Source organism: Loxodonta africana, chromosome 8, assembly GCF_030014295.1.
Source record: "Loxodonta africana isolate mLoxAfr1 chromosome 8, mLoxAfr1.hap2, whole genome shotgun sequence".
Classification (NCBI taxonomy): domain Eukaryota; kingdom Metazoa; phylum Chordata; class Mammalia; order Proboscidea; family Elephantidae; genus Loxodonta; species Loxodonta africana.
In genome coordinates this window covers 94154615-94171639 of record NC_087349.1, presented here as the reverse complement: position 1 = coordinate 94171639, position 17025 = coordinate 94154615, and the positions used below count along the sequence as shown (strand labels likewise).

General features: G+C 36.1%; 1 protein-coding gene across 8 annotated transcripts in view; it reads right to left on the bottom strand.

The window, feature by feature from the left end:
- Window positions 1–17025, bottom strand: part of BBS9 (Bardet-Biedl syndrome 9) — a 504171-nt gene that overhangs the window by 311634 nt on the left and 175512 nt on the right. For all 8 annotated transcript variants that reach the window (XM_003406966.4, XM_023544300.2, XM_023544301.2 and 5 more), the window contains one exon: window positions 4562–4743. In XM_003406966.4, the coding sequence (XP_003407014.1) occupies window positions 4562–4743 (182 nt within the window). The remainder of the gene's footprint in view (window positions 1–4561; window positions 4744–17025) is intronic.

Genomic DNA, 17025 nt, shown 5'->3' with positions numbered 1-17025 from the left:
AGGAGGTTCACTACAATACTGTTGGTAGTTGTTAAACAAAAAATTTTAAAAAAAGAAAACTGAATACAACTTAAATAGCTATATGTCCCCTAATAGGGAAATTGTTAACTAAAATGATGGAATATTCCTACTGTGCAATGGTCCAAAGCTGTAAATGAAAGCACTGTCAATCTTTATACCACTGATGTGAAAAGAACTCCAAGATATGCTCATTAATTTTTTTGTAAAGTAAGATATAGAACAATGTGTCCAGTATGTACATACTTGTGTAAAAAGTTAATAAACACAAAAAATTCATATACATGTAGAAGACTACCCAAAAATACCTGATAGGAATAGCCTATAAGGAGTAGCACTAAGACTTGGGGTTGAAGGGAAATTTGTTTTTCATTGTTTACTCTTTTAGCACTACTTGAATTATTTTTATCACATACATGTTATTTTTACAATTTTAAAAATGTTTATGCATATAAGATATTTTGAACAAGTGACAGAGATCCTAAAGAAAAAAAGAAACATAAATAGTATTTATACACATATATGTGTGTGTATGTGACACAATTGGCTACCTACCCAACAGTCATTCTTCCCTACTCCTTTGTTGGCAGAATCCTGATTTTGCTGAGGTATTCATCTTCATCTCAGGGAAAGCTATCTCTGCAAGGTCCCACAGGAGTATCCCAACTGGTCAAACCCAATCATGGTGATTCCATTCTCCAGACCCTTTATTGTTTTAGGGATGAGCATGTGACTAAATCCTGGCAAATGGGATATAAGGGAAGTTCCGAGTGGGGGGGGGCGGCATATGCTTCTGGGAAAACTACCCCTCCCTAATAAAAAGGAAGACCCAGGATATATTTCTCTTCCCTGGAAGTCAGTATCTGCACATAATGCCTGGAACTGCTGAAGTCATCCTGTGACTGTGAGAGGGAAGATTCCCTACATGATGATGATGGCTGACGAAAAATATGGAAAGCACTTGGATGATGCCACATGAATTAGCTGCCTCACAAAAACAAGGATCACCTACAATTGCCATCAGGACTTAGGTGAGGACTAAGAAGCGCCTGGCCCAAGCCATGATATTTTCAATCACCTTATATGCATGTGAAAGCTGGACAATGAAACAGAAAGACCAAAGAAGAATTGACAGCTTTGAATTATGGTCTTGACGAAGGATACTTAATATACCATGAACTGCCAGAAGAACAACAAATCTGTCTTGGAAGAAGCACAGTCAGAACACTCCTGGAATGCAAGGATGGTGAGACTTCATCTCATGGACTCTGGACATGTTATCAGGAGGGACCAGTCCCTGAAGAAGGACATTATGCTCAGTAAAGTGGGCGGGGTCAGCGATAAAAGGGGAAGACCCTGAACGAAATGGATTGAAACAGTGGCTGAAATAATGGGCTCAAGCATAGCAAAGATTGTGGGGATGGCACAGAACCAGGCAATGTTTCATTCTCATAGGGAACTATGAGTCACTATAAGTCGGAACCAACTTGACAGTACCTAACAACAACATTCCCACCAATACTGTAAGATTTGGAATGGGAATTTCTATAATTTGGTTAGAAAGAATATAAAAGGTTGCTCACTGCTCTCCCAATAACCATTTTTCTTTTCTAAAAGAACCTCCATTTTATAATGAGCAACAAAGTGCTTAGCTATAACGTGTAATTTCCCAGTCCTTTTTGCAGCTTGAAATGGCCATTGAGATGTGAGTGGAAGTTGCCCAGAGAGTGGCTCCTTAACGGGGTTGACACAGCTGTAGATGTGATGACAGGATCACCAGAAGCTATCCTGACCAAATGATGACCCTAAAGAAGAAGGAATCTGAGTCCCTGATGACTGCGGAGCTGGCAAATCAACCTTACACTCCCCACCTTTGGACATCCTTTACATGAGAAAGAAATTAACCTCTCCCTTGTTTAAGCTGGAGACCTGGTGCTAGTGGTGTAATGGTTAAGAGCTCAGCTGCTAACTGAAAAATCAGCAGTTCCAATCCACCAGCCACTCCTTGGAAACCCGATGGAGCAATTCTACTCTGTCCTACAGGGTCACAATGAGGCAGAATCGACTTAATGGCAACGAGTTTGATTTTTTTGGTTTGTTTAAGCTATCTTACTTGGATATTCTGTTATATGTGGCCAAACATAATCCTAAATGACATATCTTCCAACAAGGTGACCAAGTACAAATGTTTCTAATACTCAAAAGTTAGAGGCAACTTAGTTACCCCAAACATTATTCCCACTAGGACACAGATTTTTATTCATATGCCCCATGTCTTACCGCTCTCTCTTCTTGACGACACAACTGTGCCGGAGTCTATCTCATCACTGCACCCATTCCTTCATGCATTCCCCAGGTAGAGAACATGACCAACTGTTTAAATCTTAAGGAAACTCCATCTGTGAGTGCCTACCAGCATATTTTGTTGACTACTGGTAACAAAACTGCTAGGCAGGATTCACACTAATAAGTTGAATGCGAAAAGCTTCAGGATCCATGATCCATACAGGAATTACTACTATAATTTCATGTCTATGGCATGCATTCCTTATATAACTTAAACACATAAAATCAGCTTCAAAAAAACTTTTATTACAGTAGATAATATTCACCATGTGTACAACAAAATGTACTCTTTAAATTGGCTTTAAATTTTGTTGAGACTCTTGCTTTGAAAAAAAAAAAAAAAAAGCTTAAAGTACTGAACATAACCCACAAGACTATGAACTATTCTTGCAAGTTAAAGACACTGTACTAAAATAAGTGCCATTGATATGAATAATAAGGTAATCAAAAAGTTCAGAGTTTTAACTCTCATAATCTGCTGTAATGAAATAATGTGGTATTTTTATATAATTACAGGTATTTTAATTTTTTAAATGTACAGTTTTATTTGAGTACAGAATACTAACTTTTTTTTCATATTGGGAAATAAAATATTTTAAAAGCCTCCCTTTTTCAAACGTTTCTCTGTCTCTTTTTCAGGAATAAAACCAAATGACAGCAGTATGAAATGGGCAGTGAACTCCAAATATTAACTGAAATTTGAGGTTATGTAAATAATGAACTCTGCACCCAAGTCTGTGGGTACATCCCTAGCTTAATTAGCAGTTATTTCAAGACACACATACGGATCAAGATAATGACAAGTAAAACAGCCTTAACCTTCTCACCCAAGAAACTACTTTTAGCTGTAAGTGATTTTCTGAGAAACTTTATACACAATTAATCAAAATATCATTAGCACATTGTTTATGGAAAGGGAAAAATCTCAAGACACAAAATCTGGAGTGAAAAGCCACAATGGCTTTGTTAAATGAACCTTGTAAATTTCATGTTTCATATGTATGCCACTCTTCCCTTGATTATATTTTTAAGTGACAAAATGAGATTTTTAACTTCATTAATCCCACAAATAGTAGCACCGAAAATGGGAAAAATCTGTATATTGTAATAGGACACATCAAATTTTAACCATTCTCTACTTGACACGGGGGTGATGACATCAAAAAGGTTTTTAAGTAATTGAAAATACTTAAGAGACCTAAGTTCACTAGTTTACTTTCAAAACTTTCTAAAAGAAAGTGTGAAGCCAAAGTATAATAATTTTATTTTAAAATTCACAATTTTAAAATATATTATCTAAATTTCTCAGGATCAGAGGAATACAATCTTGGTAACAGTCTCAAAAAAATACATAAATCCTGTAAAGTGACTGGATCAGGATTCAGATTGGCCATGCTGCTTTGGTTGGCTTTAATGCTGTGCTTCTTTTATTATTCCTACTTGTTTTACATTTCTTTTATGTGAAAATAGTCCATATTTTTTCTCATTAAAAAAATACTTTTACCTGACCCTGAAAAGGGAACTTAAAGTAATGCTTTTCACATGTCCAACTCAAACTGCAGGGTTGGTGTTTTGTTTCTCCTTTTAATTTACAATAAAATTATGCCCTTGTGAATCCCAAAGTAAGATAACATTGGGTTATTCAAAATTCAGGAACTGAAAATATCATCAGTCTCTGAGTCACCAGATATCAGAACACCAAAGGCTACACTCCATTTGGACAGCTAATTAACTACAAACATAAATCATATCACTGAGCTGTAAATGACTACGTTTTTAATAACAAATGGTAATTCATGTACTGTGTACTGCTTTGGTATCTTTTTAAAAGACGCCACTAAAAATTTCTCAAGGATATCACTCTAAGCATTAATGCTCTTCTCAAGACCTAAAACCATTACCAAAAGGAGTACTTGTTCCTTTCTTCAACATTTAAAGAAAAACACAAGGTAGTGCTAACTCTAAAGCACACTACAAAAGCATTGTCTTAAATACGACATATTTTTCAGAAGCTATCCCATGCAAATTAAGGCCTTGTGTGCTAATGAGCGACACTTTTTACAAACGTGATTTTAATTAACTCTAAGAAGAAAAATAACTATGTACAAAATGTTATATTCATATACAAAAAGACAATGTGAATTTTGCAACAAATACTGATAAAAATCAAATGATAAAAAAGCTGCAAATGACATACCTTGTGTTTTGTTAACATCTCTGATAATTTTCTGAAGCTCCTTCAATTCCACATCAAGTTCATCATAGTTTAGTTCTCTAGATTCAACTTTTGGAGCTTGGAACAGTGAAGGGTCTGTCCCCAGGTATGAACACTGCAAGTGACCATTATCACTCAGAGTGACTATTACTCCCTTTAAATCACTACATAAAGGAAGAGAAAAAGAGACATAATTAAAAATTTAGGTGGATTTAGTCTTAACCAACTGCATTTTTACTCAACTCAGCTTCAAGATATCATAAAGAGAAAGATTATATATTTATAATATCCGTTTGTAATTATTTATATCTAGTTTGAAAATTTTACTTCAAAGACTCGATTCAAACGTTTCAACATAATTTATACTTATAGAAGTGTTTCCAATGTTTATTACAGAAGAAAAAAAACAATCCCCCTAGCAATCATAATAGCTACCACTTATCGGAACCTAGGAGTTCCCAAGTAGTGGAAAAATTATGATGCTTAGCTGCTAAACCTAAAGGTCAGAGATTCAAGCCCCTCCAGAGGCACCTCAGAATAAAGATCTCATGATTTATTTCTGAAAAATCAACCAGTGAAAACCCTCTGGAGCACAGTTCTACTATGAAACACAAGAGGTTGCCATGAGTTGGAATCACCTTCACAGCAACTGGTTCTATTGAAACCTAACTACATGGCTAATACTGCTCTAGAGCTTTTCAAGTACTGTACCATTTAAGCAGTGCTTCCAGACTAAGACAGGCTAGGAAGAAGGACCTGGAGGTCTACATCTGAAAAAAATTGGCCAGTGAAAACCTTATGAATAGCAGCAGAATATTATTTGATATAGTGCCAGAAGATGAGCCTCTCAGGTTGGAAGGCACTCAAAATATGACTGGGGTAGAGTTGTCTCCTCAAAGTAGAGTTGACCTTAATGACATGGATGAAGTCAAGCTTTTGGGATCTTCATTCATTGACGTGGCATGATTCAAAATGAGAAAAAACAGCTGCAAACATCCATTAATAATTGGAACATGGAATGTAGAATGTATGAATCTAGAAAAACTGGAAGTTGTCAAAAATGAAATGGAACATATAAGGATCGATATCCTAAGCATTAGTGAGCTGAAATGGACTGGTACTGGTCATTTTAAATCAGACAATCATATGGTCTATTATGCTGAGAATGACAACTTGAAGAGGAAAGGTGTTGCATTCATCATCAAAAAAAAGTTTCAAGAGCTATCTTAAAGTATAACACTGTCAGTGATAGGATAATATCCACACACCTACAAAGAAGATCAGATAATATGACTATTATTCAAATTAACTCACCAACCACTGAGGCCAAAGATGAAGAACTTAAAGATTTTTACCAACTTCTGCAGTCTAAAATTGATTAAACATGCAATCAAGATGCATTGATAACTACTGGTGATTGGAATGCGAAAGTTGGAAACAAAGCAGGGTCAGCAAACGGAAGAAATGATGAGGTAAAAGAGCTGAACAGAAAATTTCAAAGGGTGGCTCAAGAAGACAAAGTAAAATATTATAATGAAATGTGCAAAGACCTGGAACTAGAAAACCAAAAGTAAAGAAGATGCTTGGGATTTCTGAAGCTGAAAAAACTGAAGAAAAAACTCAAGCCTCGAGTTGCAATATTGAAGAATTCTATGTGGAAAATATTGAAAAATTCAGGAAGCACAAAAAGAAGATGGAAGGTATACACTAAGTCATTGTACCAAAAAGAATTGGTCAACATTCAACCATTTCAGGAGGTAGCATATGATTAAGAACTTGTGGTAGTAAAGGAAGAAGTCCAAGCTGCACTGAAGGCATTGGTGAAAAACAACCCTCCAGGAACTGAAGGAATACCAACTGAGATGTTTGAGCAAATAGATGCAGCTCCGGAGGCACTCACTCGTCTATGCCAAGAAACTTGGATGACAGCTGCCTAGCCAACCAACTGGAAGAGGTCCATATTTATGCCCACTCCAAAGAAAGGTGATCTAATAGAATGCAGAAATTATCAAACAATATCATTAATGTCATACACAAGTACAATTTTGCTGAAAACAATTCAAAAGCAGTTGCAGCAATACACTGACAGAGAACTATCAGAAATTCAAGCCAGGCTCAGAAGAAGACATGGAATGAAATACATCATTGCTGAGACCAGACAGATCTTGGCCAAGAGCAGAGAATACCAGAAAGATGTTTACCTCTGTTTTATTGACTATGCAAAGGCATTTGACTATGTGGATCAAAACAAATTATGGATAACATTGTGAAGAATGGGAATTCCAGAACACTTAATTGTGCTCATGAGGAATCTATACATAGGCCAAGAAGCAGCCCTTAGAACAAAACAAGGGATACTGTGTGGTTTAAAGTTAGGAAAGGTGTGCATCAGGGTTGTATCCTTTCACCGCACTCATTCAATCTGTATGCTGAGAAAATAATCTGAGAAGCTGGACTATATGAAGAAGAATGTGACATCAGGACTGGAGGAAGACTCATAAACAACCTGCATTATGCAGATGACACAACCTTGCTTGCTAAAAGTGAAGAAGATTTAAAGAACTCTCTGATGAAGATCAAAGACTGCAGCCTTCAGTATGGATTGAACCTCAACATAAAGAAAACAAAAATACCCACAACTGGACCAATAAGCAACATTATGATAAATGGAGAAAAGACTGAAGCTGCCAAAGATTTCATTTTACTTGGATCTACAATCAACAGAAATACTACAAAAGATCATGGGAAAAAAAATGGTACTATACATCTGAAGAAGTGAAAGGTAGATAAGGTATATAACAGAAGTTTAGGCCTTATCCAGGATGAATAAGGATTTTTAAAACTTCCCAACTCTTGAGTCATGACATGTGATCAGCTGGCTAATTTTAACACTCAACTGATGTGAGATTAGAGAAGATACTACTCAATCCTTCCCATAAAGTGGTCACTACCATCTATTCCACCACCTACCTTAACCAAAACATTCCTATATATACCTTCTTGAGGGCTTAGGCATGGTCAGTGCCACGTAATCAATCCGGTGGTATGATTTCAGAGAAATAAAAACTAGATTAGGACCACTGATCCAACAAGTAAAGAATAAGACTAAGAGTCTGGGACTTGGGTTCTAGCTCTGACTCTGCCCTTTTATAGCTGAGTCAACTTGGAAAACTCTTCCTAAATGTTCTTTACCTCTAAAATGAGAAAGTTAGACTAGATAATTCTCAAAGGTCCTTAAGTTTTATGAATTGGTTCTGTCATATAGCTCAGAAAATAAATACTCCCAAAGTGATATTACTTTCATAAAATAAAGTATGAAAAGCAACCCCATAGTACCATTGGTCTTGACCCTTTCTTTGCAGGCAAGTGTAGCCACCTAGTGGCTATGGAAATTCTAACTCCCAGCTCTGATGATCTCATTTTCAGAGAGCAAAAAATTCCTACTGAGTTGGGAAGGTGGTCTGTAGTCAGTTCCCCATTCTCTATCCCACCCAATCCCACTAAGGTCTGAGAACCCAGTGAGTCCTCAGGAAACTCTAGAGTACTAAAGGGGAGATATTTGGTTGGTTTGTCAAAAAATGTGGGAGTCATCCACAATCTTCCTTGCTGAAAGTGAAGAGGACTTGAAGAACTTACTGATGAAGATCAAAGACTGCAGCCTTCATTGTGGATTGCACCTCATTTCTACCATCTCATCTCTACCCTTTGAGTGGTCCACATTATAAAAAGCCTAGCATAACCCAATAAAAATATCCTTCCCCATGCAAATGTTTTAGTCTTTGAGTTGGAATAGCTTGTTATGAATCCATTTCATTCTTCTGTTTTAGACAGGAAACAGCTATAAATTAGATAGAAGGAATTTATTCAAAAGTCTATCTAAACCTATTAAGTTTTTGAGTTCAGATAGCAAAAGTCTGGATAGTGGGGGATACATGCATTTCTTAAGACTCAAAAAAAAAAAAAAAAAACCTCTTTACAGGTGCTTCAGGTGTCCAAACCAGGAAGGGAGGAACCAGGATTTTCCCTCACTGAAAGAACTTGCAAAATATCACCAGAATGTCTTGACGGTTAAAGTAATTACAAACCTTAAACAATTTACTTTTTTCTTATCAATGTCATCAGAGCCACTGCATATAAAAAAAAAAACACTGCATATAATTTAGATCAAATAACAGAAAGTTAGGCTGCAGATGAATTCATTTAACATTACATTTTTTATTTCACAGGAGCACAAAGACTACCTCTGAAAACGCTAGGATAAATGAGTGGAATTTCTGCCTAAAACACATATATGGAAGCGGGACTTTGAGTCAAGTCTAGAGTGCTACTTAACAAGTAATGTCATTACTCAGCACATCAATGAAAAGAGCAAATCAAGGAGATGATATAGATCTAGGTGTTCGGATACATATAGATATACATATATAGACACAGACATAGATATAGATAGATAGACATCACTTCTAAACTAATTTAACTTAAACCCAATCTAAGTATGAAGAGGAAAAATAATATACGATTGACGAAGTTTTTTAAAAAATCTTAACAATATTGTCCACATGGGCAAACGTATAAGATCTGTGAATGATAAAATTTTTACCGGAAGGAGCCATCAATTAGACCTGCCATTGTGTATCCTATTGCTCCCATCTTTAATGTATAGTTAACATTGCCAAAAGTAAAGTCTCTGGGTTATTACTGGGTCCCTGAAATACATCGGCTAATCCAAAGCACCAAAATAATGTACTTTATGAAGATTCAAGGTCAAGGATGTTATATTCCCAGGATACATAATTATTCTGTGATTTTAGCAATGAGGCATGAAATCAAACAATAGAGTTTGCTCAGGAATCTGAAAGTAATTGTTTCATCACTCAGTAAACAGATTCTTGACTTAACAGTACATTAAAACAAATTTCCCGATGGACTTAAAAGTCAAATTTTAAAATATGAAACTACAAAAATATTTATCTACCTTTAAGATGGGAAGAACTTTTGCAGCAAGAAAGCAATGGAGGAAACTACAAAGTAAAGGATCTCTAAATTAAACCACATAAAAATTTTAAACGTGTTATATGATTATGAAGACCACACAGTAAAAAGAACAAAAGGCAAACAAACTGGAAAAATATTGGCAACCAATATAAAATACATAATCTTAGGTTGATCCATTTAAAGTTGCTGATATCTTCTACTTATAAAAACCATTTTATCATATGTTTTACCTAATAAGCAAAGAACTCTTACAAATCAATGAAAATAACATTATGTTACAACAGAAAGAGATCAAAGGACAAGTACGTATTTGTTTTGGTTCTGCTTTGCTTGCTTTTTTTGGCGCTCTGATTAAAAAGTTATATAAATTTTGAGTAATCTCCTCCAATACTATTTTTTCTTAAAACCCCTATAATTGTTAATTTATAATTTATTATAGTAAAAATGCCATAATGTGTGAGCCTGGGGACTTCGAAAGTAGGTTTGAAGAACATCCAGAGTGAAGGTCCTGAAAAAACAAAAGCATGAAGGGAGAAAAGTTTAGAATATGTCTGAGAAAGATCAAGCAGCCTGGATACAACATGCAGTAAGTAAAAAAGAAGAATGAGGTTGTTGGGAATAAATACAGGAGGGCTGTAAAGTCCCTAAAGATCTCAATCTTTATTCTAAGTAACTGTACAACAAGTGAAGGCTTTTGAGCTGATGACTGAGATAAGCAGAAATGTGCTTTAAAAAATATATCCTGGAAGACTCAGTATTGTTAAAAATGTTGATTTTTCACCAAAATTATACATAGATGCAACACAATCCCAATGAAAACAACCCTAACAGACATTTTTTGTAGAAACCAGCAAGTTGATTTCCACAATTTACATCAAAATGCAAAAAATCTAGAAGAGCGAAGCAATCTTGAAACAAGAAAAGAGATTCCTTTCAAGAACTAACTTCCATACTTAATATAACCTCCAGTAATCAAGACAGTGGTGGGATTGGCATGAGGATAAATAGATCAATGGAAAATAGAGACTCCAGAAACAAATGCACATTCATACGGTCAATTGATCATTAATAAAGATACCAGAGTGATTCAACAGGGAAATGAAAAATTTTTTTAATAAATGGTGCTGGAAAAACTGGATATCCATAAGGGAAAAAAGAAACCTCACACTATACACAAAAATTAATTTGATGCAAATACAGCTTTAAAAAAACCCGTTGCCATTGAGTCGATTTCGACTCCTAGCAACCCTATAGCTTAGGCTATCGATATTTCTACATACATATTTGTAGATGTTCCAATGTATACTAATACAGACAATAGAACACACACAGGGCACAGTCATGGAAACTTCTTATGCACAACCAAATGCCTCCCAGGACGAAGATACTAAGCTCAAAGGCTAAGAACCATAGACTCGGGGGACATTTATGTCAACTGGCATAACATAGTACATAAAAACAATGTTCCACATCCTACACTGGTGAGTAGCATCTGGGGTCTTAAAAGCTTACAAGTGGCCATCTAAGATACAGCCAGCAGTCTCACACCATCCGGAGCAAAGGAGGGTAAAGAAAACCAAAGACTCAAGGGAGCAATTAGTCCAAAGGACTAAAGGACCATATGTACCACAGTCTACACAACACTGAGACCAGAAGAACTAGATGGTACCCGGCTACCACTACCAACCGCTCTAACAAGGATCACAACAGTGGGTCCCGGACAAAGCAGAAAAAAAATTCTAGACCAAAAAGTCAAATTCATAAAAAAAAAAAAAAAAATTACTAGACTGATAGAGACTGAAGGAACACCTGAGACTATGGCCCTAAGACATCCCTCTGACTTGGAACTGCAGCCATTCCTGGAAACCACCTTCCAGCCAAGCAATATACAGGCCTATAAAATAAATAATAACACCCAATCTTTTTGGTATATAGAACAAACAATTATACGAGACCAAAAGGGTAACATTTGCCCAAAAGTAAAGATATGAAGGTAGGAAGGTGTAGGAAAACCAGACGAAAGGAAATGGGAAATCCAAGGCAAAAATGAGGAGCATGTTGACACAGTGTGAGGATTGCAAACAATGTCATGGCACACTTTGTGTACAATTTGTTGAATGGGAAACTAATCTGCTCTATAAACTTCCATCTAAAACAAAAAAAAAAAATTTTTTTTAATTAATTCGAGTTTGATCACAGACCTAAATGTAAGAGCTAAATTTATAAAACGTTTTAAAGAAAACATAAAGCGATTATCTTCACGACCTGGGATAAACAAAGATTCTTTAGGATATAAAAGGGAACACTCATAAAATAAAAAGATAAATTGGACTTATTCAAATATTAAAACTTCTGCTCATCAAAACACATTGTTAAGAAAACGAATAGGTAAACAAAAGACTAGGAGAATATATTTGCAAAACAAATTTCTGACATAGAACTCATATGCTTTGTATATAAAGAACTCCTATACCAAATACTGGAGCTCTGGTGTGGCAATGTTAAGAGCTCAGCTGCTAACCAAAATGTCTGCAGTTCAAATCCACCAGCCACTCCTTGGAAATCCTATGGGGCAGTTCTACTCTGTACTACGGGGTCACTATGAGTCGGAATCGAATCAATGGCAATGGGTTTCATTTTGGGGTTTTTATACCAAATACCAAAACAACACACACAAAAAAGTTTTTTAACTGGCAAGAAGAACAGACATTTCACAGAGTAAGGTATACAAATGACCAAAAGCTATGAAAAATGCTCAATAGCATTTATTCATCAAGGAAATGCAAATTAAAATCACAATCAGATACCACTACACTCCATTCCATCACCTATCTGTCAGCTTGTCATACTGTGGTAGCTTACGTGTGGCCACGATGCTGGAAGGTATCCCATCATTATTTTGAATACCATCAGGGTCACCCATGGTGGACAGGTTTCAGCAGAGCTTTCAGACTAAGACAGACTAAGAAAAAAGGCCCAATGATCTACTTTCAAAGATTAGTCAATGAAAACTTTAGAGATCACAACAGAACAATATCTGACTCCCTTGCTTTGGATATCATCAGGAGGAATTGATTGCTAGAGGAGAACATTGTATTTGGAAGGGGCCCAACGAGGGTGTGACAGACCCTCAGTGAGATGGATTGGCACAGAAGCTGCAATAATGGACTCAAACGTGCTGGTTACTGTGAGGGTCATGATGCAAGACCAGGCAACATTTTGTTCTGTTGTACATTCATTCATCATGAGTCTGAGTTGACTCAATGGCAACTAACAACAACACTCCATTATAATGGCTAAAATTAAAAAGATTGACAGCACCAATGTTGAAAAAGATGTGACGGTACCAGAAATCTCACACAATGACGGTGGGAGTATAAATTGGTAAAAACCACCTAGGAAAAAGGTTTGGCAGTTTCTTACAAGATTAAACATACAAACAACACTTTGGCCTGGAATTTTACTCCTAGTTATTTACCAAAGAGGAATGAAAACAAAAAGACTTGTACAGAAGAATGAGTAAACAAATTACGGTATATTTACTTAATGGAACACTACTCAGCAGTAAAGAATGAACTACTGCTAAAGGCAACCACACAGATGAATATTTTTTAAAAATATTATGCTGAATGAAATAAGTCAGACATAAAAAAAGTACATACTGTATAATTTTATTTACCTAAAGTTTTATTTTTTTTTTAAAGTTCTAGAATAACCAAAATTAATCTACTGTAAAAAAAAAAAAAAAAAAGAAATCAGAACAGTGGTGATCTAGGAGTGCAAGAGAGAGGGTTTTTTCATGGGAAAGGAACACAAAGAAACTTTATAGGGTAATGAAAAATGTTCTATAACTTGTCAGACGTGTGGGTTAAACAGGTATATCCATTTGTCAAAACTGCACAATTAAAATTCGTGCCTTTCAATTATGTAAATTTTACCTAAAAAAAGAATAAAAATTGGAGTAGGTAGATACATGGAAAAAGTAAAAATGCCAAAATATCAATAATTGTTGAAGTTGAGTGTTGAATACATGAAAGTTTATTATATTATCCACTTATTTTGTATACATTTGAAAATTTTCATATTAAAAAAATTAAGGGCATTAAAAATCCAGCAGCAAATATAATCGCATCTTGAATGTACACATGCCAAGAAAGCTGGTGTGAAGGTATATCCTCTCCCAAAGGAAAAAAGAAAGTTGCTTTTTCTAAAGCAGGAGTTCAAGGCAATGCATCTTTTCATAAAGCAAACTAGATATTGGAGCCTTTGTCTGATGTCTAAAAGAAGACATGATTCTGGGCCAGAATTTTCCCTTACTAGAATTAAGTGAGGCATCAAGCAAATCAGAGAACGTATGTATTAAGGAGTTAATTTTGTAATTTTTTTTAAATAACTATGCCTTCGTCCTTTCTTGCATGATCATGTCTCTGGCAAAGTTTCACATCAATACATTTTAACATATGTAGTTCACACTGAATACAAAAATCTGTGAGCCAGGAGGAATCACGTTTCCTGATTCCTACTGAGGTGTTTTCTGTCCACCACTCCATGTTGCCTTCCCAAGAACAGAAAATTTAAACCTATTTTTTTTTAAGTGAAATTTGAGATTTGCTTAAATGGCTTCCAGTTATTACTGATACTCACAATTACCCTCAATAATCAAGAACTGGATTGTTTAATGGGAGAGACGTGGCAATTAAGCAGTCCAAAAAAAAAAAGGACAAGTAAAATGGGGTGCCAAGGCCAGCTTCCAAACATATCAAAGTAGCAAGAACTCTGCAACAAGCAGTTGTCACGGCAAATTACACAAATTACAGAGGTTTTGGTGGGGAGACTGAACAAAATACCTTTTGTAGTATAGAAATTCTACACATGAAGACATCAGGGTTTAGCTTGTTCTTTTAAAACTAACTCTTGCTAGAAAGTTAACACAAGACTACTAAATCTGACTAATTATGTTCACAGACTAAACAAGTAAATTGCTTACCAAAAAAAAAAGAATGATACAACTTTTAGAAGTTCCTATTTTGCACTCAGGAAGCGAAACATATTTATAAGGATCTGGCTCAATTATAACATCTCTCACCATTTAAAAAAATGTATTATTTAGCACCTACTATGTTCAAGGAGCCCCAGGAGCACAGTGGTTAATGCTCAGCTGCTAAGTGAAAGGTCAGTGGTTCAAATCTACCAGTCACTCCACTGGAGAAAGATGTGGCAGTCTGCTTCCATAACAATTACAACCTTGGAACCCCTATGGGGCAGTTCTACTCTGTCCTATATGGTTGCTGTGAGTCAGAATTAACTCGACAGCAATAGGTTTTTGGTTTTGTTTGTTTTTAATGTTCAGGCATCACTCTAGATGCTAAAGATAGACAGGTTACACTGGTGTTTTCTTTCAAGGAACTTAAAGTACAGGTGGTAATACAGATATGTAAATCAAGAAAGTATAAGGCACACTTAGATGTACATAAGCAAGGGGCACTGCAGAAACAAAGAGAAAGAACATCAAACCAGATAGTGAGGGGAGAGAATGCTTCCTCCAGGACATGACACAAGCAGGAATTAGATAAGAGGGGAGTAGGGCATCCTAGCAAAGCAGTCACCAAGAGGTACAACTGTACATGTATGCACTTGTTTGCACACACGTACACACACACACACACACACATCCCCCACATTCCGGGAAGGGCAAGAACCATTCATTCAACAAATATCTACTGATTACTGATGATGTGCCAGAGGGTGAGGCTATCAGTGAAGAAATCACACAAAAATCTCTGCCCTCAAGAAGCCCACATTCTATAGAGAAGAGAAAAATGATGAGGCATATCACACACTCAAAGGGGACAAACGATGTGGAGAAAAATTAAGCAGGTAAATTATGAGTCAGACTGGACCTCAAAGGAAAAGTAGGATTTGCATAGATATTAAACCTGGGAGGCCATTCCAGAAGAGTGGAATAGCATGGGCATAAGCATTAAGACAGATGTGTTTCTATCAGCCAGAAAAACCTATTTCTCCCAAGAGGATTCAAATAGAGAAGTAGCTGGTCATAAAAATTAAAGGTATACAAGGGCTTTGAAAAACAAGCAAAAGGTTGTAGACTTCACCTACAAGTAACGGTAGACCAAGGAAAGAACCCAATGAAGGAGAAACAATATATTCCCTCGGTCATCCTCAACTTCTATGTGGTATTGACAGTGTAAACCATGGTCTTCTCATGTGCTCATTCAACAAGCATTCACTGTGCAGCTACATGACACTGTGTTAGATAGAATATTTTTCAAGGGACACAAATTAAATGTCATAAAGGCTGCAGAGATGTGGACCATCTCCAGCCACCAAGGAAGACAGATACCTATATCTGATTCTAGATAACATAACACACATGTGCCAAGTAATACAAAGGATGAACAAAGTTCAGAAGTATCATAGAAACGGACATTGTAAAAAATCTTCTGACACCTGGAGCAACAGAGGAAGGAGAGTCAGAAATAGGAGGAGGAAATGGAACATGTGGCTTATTGCCTCCATGAACAACTGACTCCCTTGCCATGAGACCAGTAGAAATGGATGGTGCCTGGCTACCATTACAGAACATTTTGATCAAAGAACCTATAGAAGAATCTTGATCAAAGGGCGGTGAAATGAGGAGCAGAATCTCACATTCTCATGGAATCCAGACTTTCTGGAGCCATACAGGCAGGATGAGCACCCAAAACTATTGCCCTGAAGTAGTCTTTAAACTTTAAATCTGAAAACGAAACTATCCCCTAAAGTCTTCTTTAAAACAAACAATAGGTTAGCTTAATTAGTAAAGAATGTTTGCCTTGGGAATCATGTTCTTTTAATAAACCATCTATATGGGATAAAACTGACAACACCAACTTGAAAGGTCAAATGGTAAACTTAGGGGACAGTGAGTTTATGTTAAAGAGGAAGGAACAATTCAGAAAAGGAAGGTGAGAATGGTTGCACAACTTGAAGAAGATAATCGATGTCACTGAATTGTATATGTAAAAATTATGCAATTGGTTATGTTTTGCTGTGTATTTCAACAATAATAAAAAAGGTAGGCGAATCTCACAACAGCAAGAAAGGCTTCATGGAGGATTTGAACTTGGCCTTGAAAAAACTAGTATTTAAACAAAAAGAGATAGAAGAAAACATTTCAGATGGAAAAGTAGCACGACAGGGTTTGAAGGAACACTTTTCTTTAAATTTAGGTAAAATACACATAACATAAAATTTACAATTTTAGCCATTTTGAAGCGTGCAATTCAGTGGCACTTAGTACATTCACAAAGTTGTGCAACCATTACCACTATCTAATTCTAGAACATTTTCATCACCCCAAAAGAAACCCCATACCCATTACCAGTCACTTCCCATTCTCCTTCTCCCCCCACCCCCCACCACCTTCAGCCCCTGACAAGCACCACTCTGCT